This window comes from Capricornis sumatraensis, chromosome 15 (assembly GCF_032405125.1).
Source record: "Capricornis sumatraensis isolate serow.1 chromosome 15, serow.2, whole genome shotgun sequence".
In the NCBI taxonomy this organism is placed as follows: Eukaryota; Metazoa; Chordata; class Mammalia; order Artiodactyla; family Bovidae; genus Capricornis; species Capricornis sumatraensis.
The window spans coordinates 32,913,625-32,927,261 of record NC_091083.1 but is presented as its reverse complement, the minus strand read 5'-3'; the positions used below and the strand labels follow the sequence as shown (position 1 = coordinate 32,927,261).

At 44.7% G+C, this 13,637-nt stretch overlaps 1 protein-coding gene across 1 annotated transcript in view; it reads left to right on the top strand.

The window, feature by feature from the left end:
- Positions 1-13,637, top strand: part of FAM171A1 (family with sequence similarity 171 member A1) — a 128,117-nt gene that overhangs the window by 72,645 nt on the left and 41,835 nt on the right. The window contains exons 2-3 of the mRNA XM_068987205.1: positions 1,726-1,953; positions 7,862-7,954. Coding sequence (XP_068843306.1) covers positions 1,726-1,953; positions 7,862-7,954 — 321 coding nt within the window. The remainder of the gene's footprint in view (positions 1-1,725; positions 1,954-7,861; positions 7,955-13,637) is intronic.

The window sequence follows — 13,637 nt, the reverse complement described above, 5'->3', positions numbered from 1 at the left end:
GAATGTAGTTGCTTTATGGTGTTATGTTAATTTCTACTGTACAGCAAAGTGAATCAGCTCTATGCATACATATATCCCCTCTTTTTTGGATTTCCTTCCCATTTAAGTTACTACAGAGCACTGAGTATAATTCCCTGAGCAATAAACTCTTTACTAGGCTCTCATTAGTGACCTATTTGATACATAGTAGTATGTGTGTGTCAACCCCATTCTCCCAATTCATCACTTCTTTATTCCCTGCTGGGTGTCCATACCTTTGGAGAACTCCTTTCTTGTGTTTATTCAGAAATTATTTCACTTTTTCCAAATCTCTGTTGCTTTTGCCTTCTCAGCCAACAGTGAAGAAAGAGAAAGCAGAAATTTTGTAATCCCAGTGAATTGTTAGTGAATGTTGCATTACATGATTATGTAAATCGTCAGTGTGCAGCACCACAAAACACCTTCCCACTTGTCCTGTTCTAGAGGATTTCTGCTATGAGAGTATTAATTCATTTATGACTTCCCTTACCACTGGGACAAGTAAAACTCAGCTCTGTAAGAAAGCAAATGTGCTGTGAATCTGCATTAAGATAACACTGATAAGATTGGCAGGAATCAACTAGATATGCTTTGTAATGCCATATGCCTGATTTTCTTGATGTTGATTTTATCCCTCTTTTGGCAGTAGTTTTCTCTTCCTATAGTAGGGAGTAACCAGGTTCAGTTTTTGTAGCGCTTTTTTTCTCTACAAGATTTTTGAGAGATTTATTTGGTGCAGACCTTATGTAACTCCTGGGTCTAGGGTTCTTTAGCTATTCCTTATGGTCATCTAGCCAAAAACTGCATTAACTCTGTGATACCAACCGGGCCCCTTGAACTCTTTCATCAGTAGAAATCAAGAAGAGAAATTTAGTCAAGACTTTTTTGGGAAGGCTGCAGCATGAGGGATCCAACAAAACCAAGTAACAGGTGCTTTTCCTCCCTCCCAAGGAGGGGCGAGCTGGTTCCTTAAATGGGGTACCACCTGGGGCAGGTCCTTGGGCTGGGCAGGACACGTTGCTTAGATAGTCTGCCCACCCGCTTGGTGGTACTGTGTGCAGGGACTACTTTTCAGTCATGTCTTCATGATTACCAACACAGCGACCCTGAGCTGTACATATCCATGTTCATCACAGACTGTTGAACAATTTTGCTGCAAATCTTAGTGCCTGCAGGGTCCTTGTGTAGCAGCCTGAGCCTTGCTTAGGCTGTGTTTACCAGCAACACTGGGCAGGATCAGAAAGCATTGTGTTTGTTGTACAGTGTCTTAAAGGAATAGAGATTTTTCTCTCAATTTTGTTGGGGGGCACCAGGAGGAGCCAGGAGGAAAGGAGTTTGTTATAGGCAGTGGTTTTGAAGAAGATAAGGAGTCATGTAAAGTAAAAAAGAATTGCTAAGAAGAGAACGTTTCTGGTTAAAACAATTTATATTTTGGATGTAGATCTAGAATTTTTTTTCTAATTAAAAAAATTTTTTGGCTGCACCTTATAGAATGTGGGATCTTAGTTCCCCCGTCAGGGATCAAACTTGTGCACTCTGCACTGGATGCACGAAGTCTTAACCATTGGGCTGCCAGAAGAGTCCCCAGTCTAGAGTATGTAAGCACATCCCATGAATACTTCCTACCTCTCTTTGCTGTTATTACAGAATCGCTGTTGGAGTTCCCCAGTTAATAACCAGTTCTTTGTTGCTCTGTCCTTCTTCCAGAGGTCACCCTGAAGGTCCACATCAGTGATGCCAGCACCCATCAGCCTGTCCCTGATGCGCTCATTGAGATTTTCACCAACCAGGTCTCCATTGCCTCTGGTACCTCGGGGACAGACGGCGTCGCCTTCATCAAATTCCAGTATAAGCTAGGCAGTCAGCTGATTGTCACGGCCACAAAGCATGCCTACGTGCCAAACTCGGCCCCCTGGAAGCCCATCCGGTTACCGGGTAAGGTGGTCTTTACCTTTCTCTAAAACAGGGCGTATAATCAGGCTAGGGGTGGAGTCAGACACAGAAATGATTTTGTAAGCGTTAAGTCAGACAATTAGGAAAATATATGTGCATTCTCTGCCCTAGTTTTTGGCACCCCTTATGTGCAGGGAAGGTGGAATCTGGTGTGAAGCTGGTTGGGCTCCACATTGCTATTCATACAATGGAACCAAAGCCTTTTCTACTCATTTCTCCACTGTTCCATTCTGGGTCATAACCAGCCAGTGGCACTGGGACAGTGCTCTGAAATGAGGCTTCCTCATCTCACTTTAGCATCTGAGAGCAAGGCTGCCAAAAGGTGGGCATGATGGCCAGACTGTCTTTCTCTGTCCCACCTTCTTACCTGCTCAGGAAAAGCACTCCTGGTGCGCCTCCATTCCACTTCTGGTGCGTCTAATCACCAAATGTGTCGTGGTGTTTCCACACATCCAGCAGTGTGTCACCGAGTCTGCAACCCCAGCTGGTACTTGCTAACTTACCAGTTAATTATAAAGGTTATTAAAGGACCAGCCAGATGAAGATATGTGTAGGGCAAGGTCTGTGGGAAGAGGCATGGAGCCTCCATCCCTGGCCAGCTGTACCTCCTCCTAGCACCTCTGGTGTTCACCAACCAAGAGGCTCACCCAACCACATCCTCTTGTGTTTTATGGAAACTTCATCATGTAGGCATAACTGATTAAAGCATTAGCCATTAGTGATTGATTCAACCTCCAGCCACTCTGTCCTCCCTGGAGGTCAGGGGGAGAGGACGGTGAGACTGAGAGATTCCAGCCTCTAAGTCACACGGTTTCCCCTGGCAACCAGTTCCCCTTCTTAGGTTATCATAAGCTTTCCAAAAAGTCATTATATTAACTGAAACTCCCCTTGAAAGCCCCATTCAACTGATACAAATAACGAAAGATTCCTTTATTGCCCTTATCACTTAGGAAATTCCATGGGTTTTAGGAGCTGTGAGCCAGAAATGAGACCCAGGCCAAATACATATTACATATTATAAATCACAATATCGCATGACTTTTCACCCCTGCAAAGCAGTTGGCCTACCACCAGAGGCAAGGATGGTGCCCCACGTGAGTTCAGCTGGGGATGGGGTAGGTGGGAGCAGCAGACGGTGCCCCCTCTGTCCCTTTACTTCAGACTCCATCTAGTGCCTGGAGCACATTATCTGCCAGCACGTTTGTTGCCAGGATGGACTTTGGAAACCAGATGACCTGGGTTCTGGCTCCAAATCTATGCTTGAGCCCCTCCAGCTTTGATGCCAGTCTCTGCAAAATGGAGCTGATACCACCTTGTAGAGCAGTTCTGAGTAAAAAGTATGTATCATAGGTGCACTCACAGGGTCTAAAACATGGTAGGTGCTCAATAAATGCATAGCACCTAACACAGTGCCTGGCACAAGGCCAGTATTTGTGCTCACCTCTGCACCACGGGACCTGCCCCATCAGGGTTCCCATTGCCTCTGGGGTCCATGGAAGCTAAATGTGGTTATGCCTATCTCATCAGCCCCAGCACCTACCCTCATCCACAAAATTCTCTTTAGTTCAGTTTATACCTATCAAGTGCCTACTATATGTCAGACATTGCCCTGGCCACTGAGAATACAAATCTAGAGACTCAGGACTTGCTTCTAGGAGGTTTATCCACTAGTTATAAAGTCAGCCACAGAAGCCAGTTCCTCCTGATGGGATCAATACCCTGATAGATTTATGTGCAGATGGGGATGCTGGGGAGGTCCACCAACCTATATGAGCGAAGGAAAGAGTTTCCTGGGGAGGCTAAAAGGGCAGCTGAGTCTTGAGGATCAATAGATGTTAGCATCAGAAGATGCTTGTAAAAACATACAGATTCCAGGACTCACCCATTTGACTGGACAGATTGACCAAGGAATCTGGATTTTAATAAACAGTTCCTACTCCCGTCTAGTCAAGGCTATGGTTTTTCCATTGGTCATGTTGGATGTGAGAGTTGGGCTGTGAAGAAAGCTGAGCACTAAAGAACTGATGCTTTAAAACTGTGGTGTTGGAGAAGACTCTTGAGAGTCCCTTGGACTGCAAGGAGATCCAACCAGTCCATTCTAAAGGAGATCAGTCCTAGGTGTTCATTGGAAGGACTGATGCTAAAGCTGAAACTCCAGTACTTTGGCCACCTCATGCGAAGAGTTGACTCATTGGAAAAGACTGATGCTGGGAGGGATTGGGGGCAGGAGAAGAAGGGGACGACAGAGGATGAGATGGCTGGATGGCATCACCCACTGAATGGACATGAGTTTGAGTGAACTCTGGGAGTTGGTGATGGACAGGGAGGCCTGGCGTGCTGCGATTCATGGGGTCGCAAAGAATCAGACATGACTGAGTGACTGAACTGAACTGAACTCCCCACAATAACCCCCATCCCCCAGGTATTTATGGATAAAAATATTCACTGTAATTTGGGACCACTGCTTTGAGAGCTATGGAAAGTGGGTTGGAAATAGGTACAGTTGAGGAAATCCTTTAGGAACATTTTAGAGAAAAGGAGATAAACCTGAGGAATATTTAGCAGGCAGAATTCAGAAAGCCTTGGAGAATGGGTGGGAGAGATACAAGGGAAAGAAAGTTGAATGAATGTGAGTTGAATCTCAAATTTCTGGCTGGTGATGGAGTGGGTAGAATAACAGATGAGCGATGGGCCACCTTGTGGTTCCCTAAGGTTGACTGGATTAATGCTGTTGACTGAAAGAAATCCCTTACTCCTTCCCTGTGTGTATCCCTGTCCCCAAGCTTGGGGCTCCTACAAAAGTGGGTGGAGGTGGGGGTGGAGATGCAGGAGATGGGAAGGAAAAGAATGAGAGTTGGGGTCATAGTCAATGATGAATATAGCGTAGATTGGATTTAAGCTGCCTGTGGGACACTAAGCACGTTCAGCCTTTAGTTTCCACTTTCTGGCTATTATGACTGATGTTGCTATGAACGTTCATGTACAAGTGTTTGCATGAACACATATTCTCAGTTCTCTTGGGCATGTACCTGTTCCTGGGTCACATGGTGACTGTTTAACATTTGGAGGAACCCTGGATTGTTTTCCCAGCACCAAGGTCCATCCTTATCTTTATCGGGGCACTTTGTCACATTCTGCTTGTCATGTAGCTATTGGTTGTGTGTCTTGGCCTCCTTCTAATGTAGATCCCTTAAGGGCACAGACTGCCCCCAACAGTGATCTATTCTGCACATCTAGCTCTGGGCCTTATATATGATGGCAGCTAAATAAATGGACTGTGTACAAAGCGGGGTCATGTCCATGGCCAGCCCCTCATTGGGCCCCTCTGGCACTGTCCAGAGCCAATGGTGCTGAGTATTGGGTTGGCCAATAATTCAATTGTGTTTTTTCTGTAACATCCTACCAAAAACCTGAATGAACCCAATAACTGCTCTATTTAGCATTTGATATTTCTGGCTCCTAATATTTTCCTTGAAAGTTACTTTACCTCTCTAGGCCTTACTTTCTTCCTCTTTAAATGTAGAGACTACTCTCTCAATGGGAACATGTACATTGCCATATGTAAAATACATAGCCAGTGGAAATTTGCTATATGACTCAAGGAGCTCCCACTGGTATTCTGTGACAACCTAGAGAGGTGGGATGGGATGGGAGGTGGGAGGGAAGTTCAAGAGGAAGGTGACATATGTATACCTATGGCCAATTCAGTCTTCCTCAGCAGATAAAGAATCAGCCTGCAATACAGAAGACGCGAGTTCAATCCCTGGGTCAGGAAGATTCCCCTGGAGAAGGAAATGGCAGCCCGCTACAGTCCACAGGCTCCCAAAGAGTCAGACTCAACTAAGTGGCTTGAATCTGAAGCAAATATGACATATGTTCAATGTGGATGACAGAATCAGATACCTATGGCTGATTCATGTTAGTGTATGGCAGAAACCAACACAATATTGTGAAGCAATTATCCTCCAGTTAAAAAATTAAAAAAAACAAAAAACAAAAAACCCAGGAACTTAGGCCCAGATGGAGTCTTAGAGGCCTTTGAACTTAAGTCTGTGAAGCATAGAGGTGAAGGTCAGACTCCAGAGTTCAAATCCTGGCTCCAGTATTTACCAGATTCGGGATCTTGGACAAGTTAGTTCCTTATCTATAAACCTGTCTCCTTACCTGTCAATGGGGCATGTTAATAATACCTCTTTCAGAGAGCTGTTTTCAAAGTTAAATAAATTACCCAAATTAAACCACCTAGAATAAAATCTGACATGTCAGTGAGGGTTCAGTAATGTTAGTGATTATTGTTATTCCATACTACATTGATTTGGTTTTTTTTCATGTTCTACCCAGAAGCATGTAGGTTTTTTCCCCCTGGCCACACCTTGCAGCATGCAGGATCTTAATTCGTCAACCACGGGTAGAATCCAGACTCTGGCAGTCAAAGCACTGAGTCCTAACTACTGTTCAGCCAGGGAATTCCCAAGAAACATGTAGGCTTTGTGAATTTCTAGGTTGGAAGTCGAGGTCTTTAAACAAGAATTTTAAAGTAGCACAAGTTCTCTCATCCTGTGTTCAGTTGCTTCAGTCATGTCCGACTCTTTGCGATCCCACGGACTATAGCTTGCCAGGCTCCTCTGTCCATGGAATTTTCCAGGCAAGAATACTGGAGTGGGTTGCCAATTCTTCTAAAGAATATAAAATATGTAGTTAACTGATGTAGGCTGAGCAGTTGTTATATGAGAGGCTGCAGGACTCAGTCCTGAAAGACTTTTGCTAACAGTACTTAAAGGACAAACTGTTTCCTTTCTCTCTGTTTATGATAATTCTGACATCTAGTAAGTGGGTTTTCTTCTCAAACCAACCAGTTCTCCTCCTCTCTGGATACCAACTGGGTGTCTTACAATTCAGTTCCATTCTGACAGTTGTTCAATCCCTCAGTTGTGTCCAGCTCTTTGAGACCCCCTAGACTGTAGCACACCAGGCTTCCCTGTCTTTCACCATCTCCCGGAGCTTACTTAAACTCATGTCCATTGAGTGGTGATGCTGTCCAGCCAGCTTGCCCTCTGTCATACCCTTGTCCTCTTGCCTTCAATCTTTCCCAATATCAGGGTCTGACAGTAGCTGTCCAAAATTAACCCAAATGCTACCGATTAAGGGTTCAGTCCCATGACACTGTCCTCTCATTCAGACACAAGCCCTAAGTGGTCACCTGTACTTCTGACCAATCAGCTATAAATCAGAGGTTCCCATGAGCGCCCCATCCCTGGTTTCTTTCACTGTAATGACTCCCAGAATTCAGGAAAACAATGACTTACATTTGCTGGTTTATAACAAGTATCACAATGGATGCAGATGAACAGCCACATGAAGAGGTGCAGCAGGGTGAGATCCAGAAGGGACCTGGTCATGGGAGCTTCTATCCCCGTGGAGCTGAGGTGCACCACCCTCCTAGCACATAAATGTACCCACCAGCTTGAAGTTCCCCAAAGCCTGTACCTTTGGGACTCCCATCGTAGCTTCCTCAATCATGGCAGGCGTGATCAACCATGAATTGAACTCTCCACCCCATCTGTTCTCTCTGGATGATGGGAAGTGAGCCTGAAAGTTCCAAGATTCTTATCATGGTTTGATCTTTTTGGCGACCAGCCCGCATACAGGAGGCCACCCAGAGTCTCCTCATCAGATCAGAAAGATACTCTGGTGACTCAGGAATTTGAGCCAGGAACCAGAGGCAGAGAACAGATATATATATTTATTATTATGTCACATTACTAAAAAATCAATGTTGTTGATTGATTTGAACCCAGAGAATCCAAAGAATGCAGAGTACTTAAAAAACTGGCATGGGCACTTTGATTTAGAAGTCAGAATTTCCTCATATCCATCTTTGTTTCCACAGTATTTTCTTCGCTAAGCCTGGGCCTGCTTCCAGAACGATCCGCTACCCTGATGGTGTATGAAGACGTTGTCCAGATAGTCTCAGGATTCCAAGGTATGTCTGATACTTAAAAAGAGGAGCGATGCTAACTTTGGGGCCAACTGTGAAAGTGCGAGGAATGGGTAGTCAGGTAGTGATGGCCACGAGCATGTCCACAACTGGACATAATGGCTGTAGTCCCTACAAGTGCATGGACACATTGGCATTTCGGTGAAACTGTTGGCTGTGGCCTTGTTTGTTATCAGCCCCGCCTTGAAGTGCAGAGGAGTGAGAAGAGGCTCCACCCTCTTTCACACCATGTCTCTCTCTCTCCAAAGGTGAGAAAATTCATCCCAGGGTCAGAATCCAGACCCTGCCTGAGCTTCACTGATCAGTGGATAGGGTCACTCTGAAAAGGTTCATAAGCATTTGAGTATATAGAGTTTCAGGGGATTTAGTTTGTTTGTTTTTAATTTTTTTGGCTAGGCCTTGTGGCTTGTGAGATCTTAGTTGCCTGACCAGGGGTTGAACCCACACCCCCGGCAGTGGAAATGCAAGTCCTAACCACTAGACCCCCAGGAAACTCCCTAGAGTTTCAGTTTGCAAAATAGGACAGTTCTAGAGATCCGTTGCACAACAGTGTAAATATACTTCACATTGGTGCACTGGACACATAAAACTGGCTAAGATGGGGACTTCCCTGGCAGTCCAGTGGGGTTAAGACTCTATGCTCCCAATGCAGGGGACACAGATTTGATCCCTGTTTGGGAAACTAAGATCCCACATAGCACGGCTCCTCCCAACACCCCCCCCCCAAAAAAAAAAAAAAACTGGTTAAGACTGTAATTTAATGTTAGGTGTTTTTTAAAATAAAAAAAATTTTCTCCTCCCACCCAAAAAAGAAAACAAAAAATTCCCAGGCATTCAAGTATGGCCTTTTTCTATCTCTTATCCCCTTGTGTTTTTAGCCCATCTCATGTGCAGTAGTGTAAATGTGACCTCACCCCTCTAACCTCTCTCCCAGAAAATCTGGTACAGAAGGTTTGTGGAATTTGCCCTTTGTTTGGGGCTGGCATTGGAACTGGGAATCAGACTTATGTCAAACCTTTTTTGTGCTGAGATGATTGGTTTCTTCCATCTTAGCCACGGGCCTGAGAATGATATTTCCTGTCTTTTAATGTTTCATCAGATTCTTTTTTTTTGTTTACTTTTTGTTGTTGTTCAGTCCCTAAATCATGTCCAACTCTTTGTGACCCCATGGACTGCATCACGCCAGGCTTCCCTGTCCTTTACTATCTCCTGGAGCTTGCTCAAACTCATGTCCATTGATTCAGTGATGCCATCCAACCATCTCATCCTCTGTCACCCTCTTCTCCTCTTGCCCTCAATCCTTCCCAGCATCAGGGTCTTTTCTAGTGAATAGGTTCCTCACATCAGGTGGCCCAAATATTGGAGCTTCCGCTTCAGTATCAGTCCTTCTAATGAATATTCAGAGTTGATTTCCTTTAGAATAGACTGGTTTGATCTCCTTGCAGTCCAAGGGACTCCCAAGAGTCTTCTCCAACACCACAGTTCAAAAGCATCAATTCTTTGGAGCTCATCTTTCTTTATGTTTCAACTCTCACATCCATACATAACTACTGGAAAAACCATTTTTTATTTGTGCTAAGTTGCATCAGTCGTGTCCGACTCTGCAACCCCATGGACTGTAGCCCACCAGGCTCTTGTGTCCATGGGATTCCCCAGGGAAGAATACTGGAGTGGGTTGCCACGCCCTCCTCCAGGGGATCTTCCCAACCCAGGGACTGAACCCAGGTCTCATGTCTCCTGTATTGGCAAGTGGGTTCTTTACCACTAGTGTCACCTGGGAAGCCCCCTGTTTTTGTTTGTTTTGTTTATTCCTTTATTTTAATAGTATTTACACCAATCATTCTCTGCCTAAGCACATCCATGTGCCATCTGCAAGTGAGGTGACTTTATTCCTTTTTTTATTGCGTAGCTGTGGGAATATACAAGGAGGTTAACATGCTGCTCTTAGAAGAAGTGTGTAAAGAGAAATAAGGAGAAATGTCTGGGAGCATATGTGAACTGAGTTTGGGAGAGATAACAGGAATAGATATATAGATTTTAATGTCATCTGCACAGTGAGAGCCCTAAGTCATCTCCTGCTTTTCTCCTAAGAGACAGCAGAACTAGGCCTGAGTCCTCAGCATCCTTTCACATCAGGACCACAGTGGGGGCTGTTGGGCTTGGAACCTCCAGTTTCTCTTTAATTACCTTTGCCATTGTTGTTTCACAACTGAAATATAATGGTTCCCCACCTCCAGTCTCATTGGGATATAATAGACATATATCTTCAATGATTTGATATGTGTATATATTACACAGTGATCACCACCATAAGTCTAGTTAGCATCCATTATCACACAGTTTTTTCTTGTGATGAGAACTTTTAAGATCTACTTTCTTAGCAACTGTCAAATATGCAATCAGTTCAGTTCAGTTCAGTCACTCAGTCACGTCTGACTCTTTGCAACCCCATGAACCACAGCACGCCAGGCCTCCCTGTCCATCACCAACTCCCGGAGTTTACTCAAACTCATGTCCATTGTGTCTGTGATGCCATCCAACCATCTCATCCTCTATCGTTCCCTTCTCCTCCTGCTTTCAATCTTTCCCAGCATCAGGGTCTTTTCAAATGAGTCAGTTCTTTGCATCAGGTGGCCAAAGTATTGGAGTTTCAGCTTTAGCATCAGTTCTTCCAATGAATATTCAGGACTGATTTCCTCTAGGATGGACTGGTTGGATCCCCTTGCAGTCCAAGGGACTCTCAAGAGTCTTCTGTAATACCACAGTTCAAAAGCATCAATTCTTTGGCACTCAGCTGTCTTTGTAGTCCAACTCTCACATCCATACATGACTACTAGAAAAACCATTTGATTTCTGGTTCCTCTGCCTTTTCTAAAACCGGCTTGAACATCTGGAAGTTCACAGTTCACGTATTGCTGAAGCCTGGCTTGGAGAATTTTGAGCATTACTTTACTAACGTGTGAGATGAGTGCAATTGCGCAGTAGTTTGAGCATTCTTTGCCATTGCCTTTCTTTGGGATTGGAATGAAAACGGACCTTTTTCAGTCCTATGGCCACTGCTGAGTTTTCCAAATTTGCTGGCATATTGAATGCAGCACTTTCACAGCATCATCTTTTAGTATTTGAAGTAGCTCAACTGGAATTCCATCACCTCCACTAGCTTTGTGCATAGTGATGCTTCCCAAGACTGACTTGACCTGTTATTTACCTGGGGCCATACTATGGTGGAGGTAATGAAAATAATGGTGACCTCCTTCAAAAGGTCCCATGCATGCTTTGCTACACTCGGTGCCCCCAGCCCTGCAGCAGGCCACCACCAACCCATGCCTCCACCAGAGTCTCCTGGACACTCACGGGCAAGTCTGGGCCAGTCTCTTGTGAGGTCACTGCTCCTTTCTACTGGGTCCTGGTGCACACAAGGTTCTGTTTGTGCCCACCAAGAGTCTGTTTCCCCATCTTTTGTACGTTCTGGCGGCTCTATGGTGGGGTTAGTGGTGACCTCCTCCTCCAAGCTTATGCCATACCCAAGTCTGCTGCAGGCACCAGGCCATACAGTACGTCCCCAGAACGTATTCATCTTATAACTGGAAGTTTGTGCCTTTGACCACCTTTATCTGTTCTCCTCACCCCCTGCCTCCTGCCTTTGGCAACCATTCTAATTCCACTTATAGGTGAAATCATACAATATTGTCTTTCTCTGACTGATTTATTGTCTTTCTCTGACTGATTTATTTCAGTCATAATGTCTAACATAATGTCCTCAAGGTCTATCCATGTTGACCTAACTGGCAGAATTTCCTTCCTTTTATGGATGAATAATATTCCACTGCATGCATATGTGTGTGTATACATATACATATATACACATACGTACATTTCCTGTATCCATTCATCCATCAGTGGACACTTACATTGTTTCCGTGTCTTGGCTCTTGTGAATAATGGTGCCATCTTTGCCTGAATAAATAACTTCCGACCCTGGGTGACTCAGCCACTCGTGGCCACAGCAGAACATGTGGCTGGAGGAGTTACTTGTTTTCCGACTCTCCAAGATGGCTACTTCATACCCTCTAACCCCTGCACCACTGTTTTCTCCCATTCTGTGTTGTTGTTCGGTTGCCAGTTGTGTTCTGACTCTTTGTGAACCCATGGGCTGCAGCACGCCAGGTTTCCCTGTCCTTCACCATTTCCCAGAGTTTGCTCAAACTCATATATCCATTGAGTCACTGATACCATCCAACTAGCTCATCCTTTGTCATCCCCTTCTCCTCCTGCCTTCAGTCTTTCCCAGCATCACAGTCTTTTCCAATGAGTCGGCTCTTTGCATCAGGTGGCCAAAGTATTGGAGCTTCAGCTTCAGCATCAGTCCTTCCAATGAATGTTCAGGGTTGATTTCCTTTAGGATTGATTGGTTTGATCTCCTAGAGTGGACTAGAGATCTCCCACTCTCTAACGGGCAAGTATTCAAGCCCATGTGTCTATGCTTAGTTGCTCAGTTGTGTCCAACTCTTTGCAACCCCGCCAGGCACCTCTGTCCCTGGGATTTTTCCAGGCAAGAACACTGAAGTGGGTTGCCATTTCTTTCTCCAGTGGATCTCCCCAACCCAAGCTCTTCTCTCTCTTCCTTTTCCTGGAGTTGAACTAAGAACCCAGAAGAGGTGAGGATCTTAGCTAATGGTAGAATCATGAGATGCAGCAGGTCTGTGATCACACCAGGCCACCTTCAAGCCCAGATTCAAAGGGAACAGAAAGTATGAATCCAAAAAGGGAGCTGGCTGAAGCGGAAAGAAGCAGACTGGGGATTCATGGAGTCTTGTTAATGGCACAGCATTCAAGTGAAATCCACCAACTCCTGCCACATGGTCCCAGAGCTTTCCTAAGCCCAGAACTAGGTGTCCATGTGCCTTCCAAACCTTCTGGCTCCAACCTTGGATTCTACCCATCCCTGCCTCCCTTATGCCCCCTTCTTTCCTTATCAGTAACCAGGAAGGTGAATTAAAACAGCCCTCCAGCTGAAGGTTCTGTACCTTATCACAAAACCACCCTTCCTGCCATATCCGGCAGTAATGTCTTAGCTCCCAGACAAAACTGAAAAACCTGAAGAGTAAGGAAGGGGTCATATTCACCTTAACACTCCCAGGGCCTGGCCCCACGCCCACTTTAGTATCAGTATACAATGAGCAATTCATTGAAAGGAGTAAATAAATATTTTTAAAAACATCCAGATCCCACTGCTTTTTGTACTTCCTGTATAGATCACTCATGCTACAGTTAATTATTTGCTTTATCATGGCTGCTAAGAGGAGGACAGTTCATCAGTACCCACATGCACACAGACACACAGTCAGAGTATTAGAATTGCTTTCTCTCTCTCTCTCTCTCTCTCTCTCTCTCTCTCTCTCTCTCTCTCTCTCTAAGGAGCAAGAAGTATGGTCATATTATAAGCCTAGGGATGTAAGACATCCAGATAGGTTTTGTTATGATTAATTTATTCAGTCTGCTGTATCACTCCCCTCTTCTATGTAACCAGAAATTGAGAACCATTTATTTCTCCCTTTCCCTTTCTCATTTGCATTCCAGCTTTTAAAAATTGTCTACACTTTGTCAATTTTTAAATTCACCTTACTTTTTGAGTTGTACTAGCTGTACTTTTCCTTGTCTCAGTAGA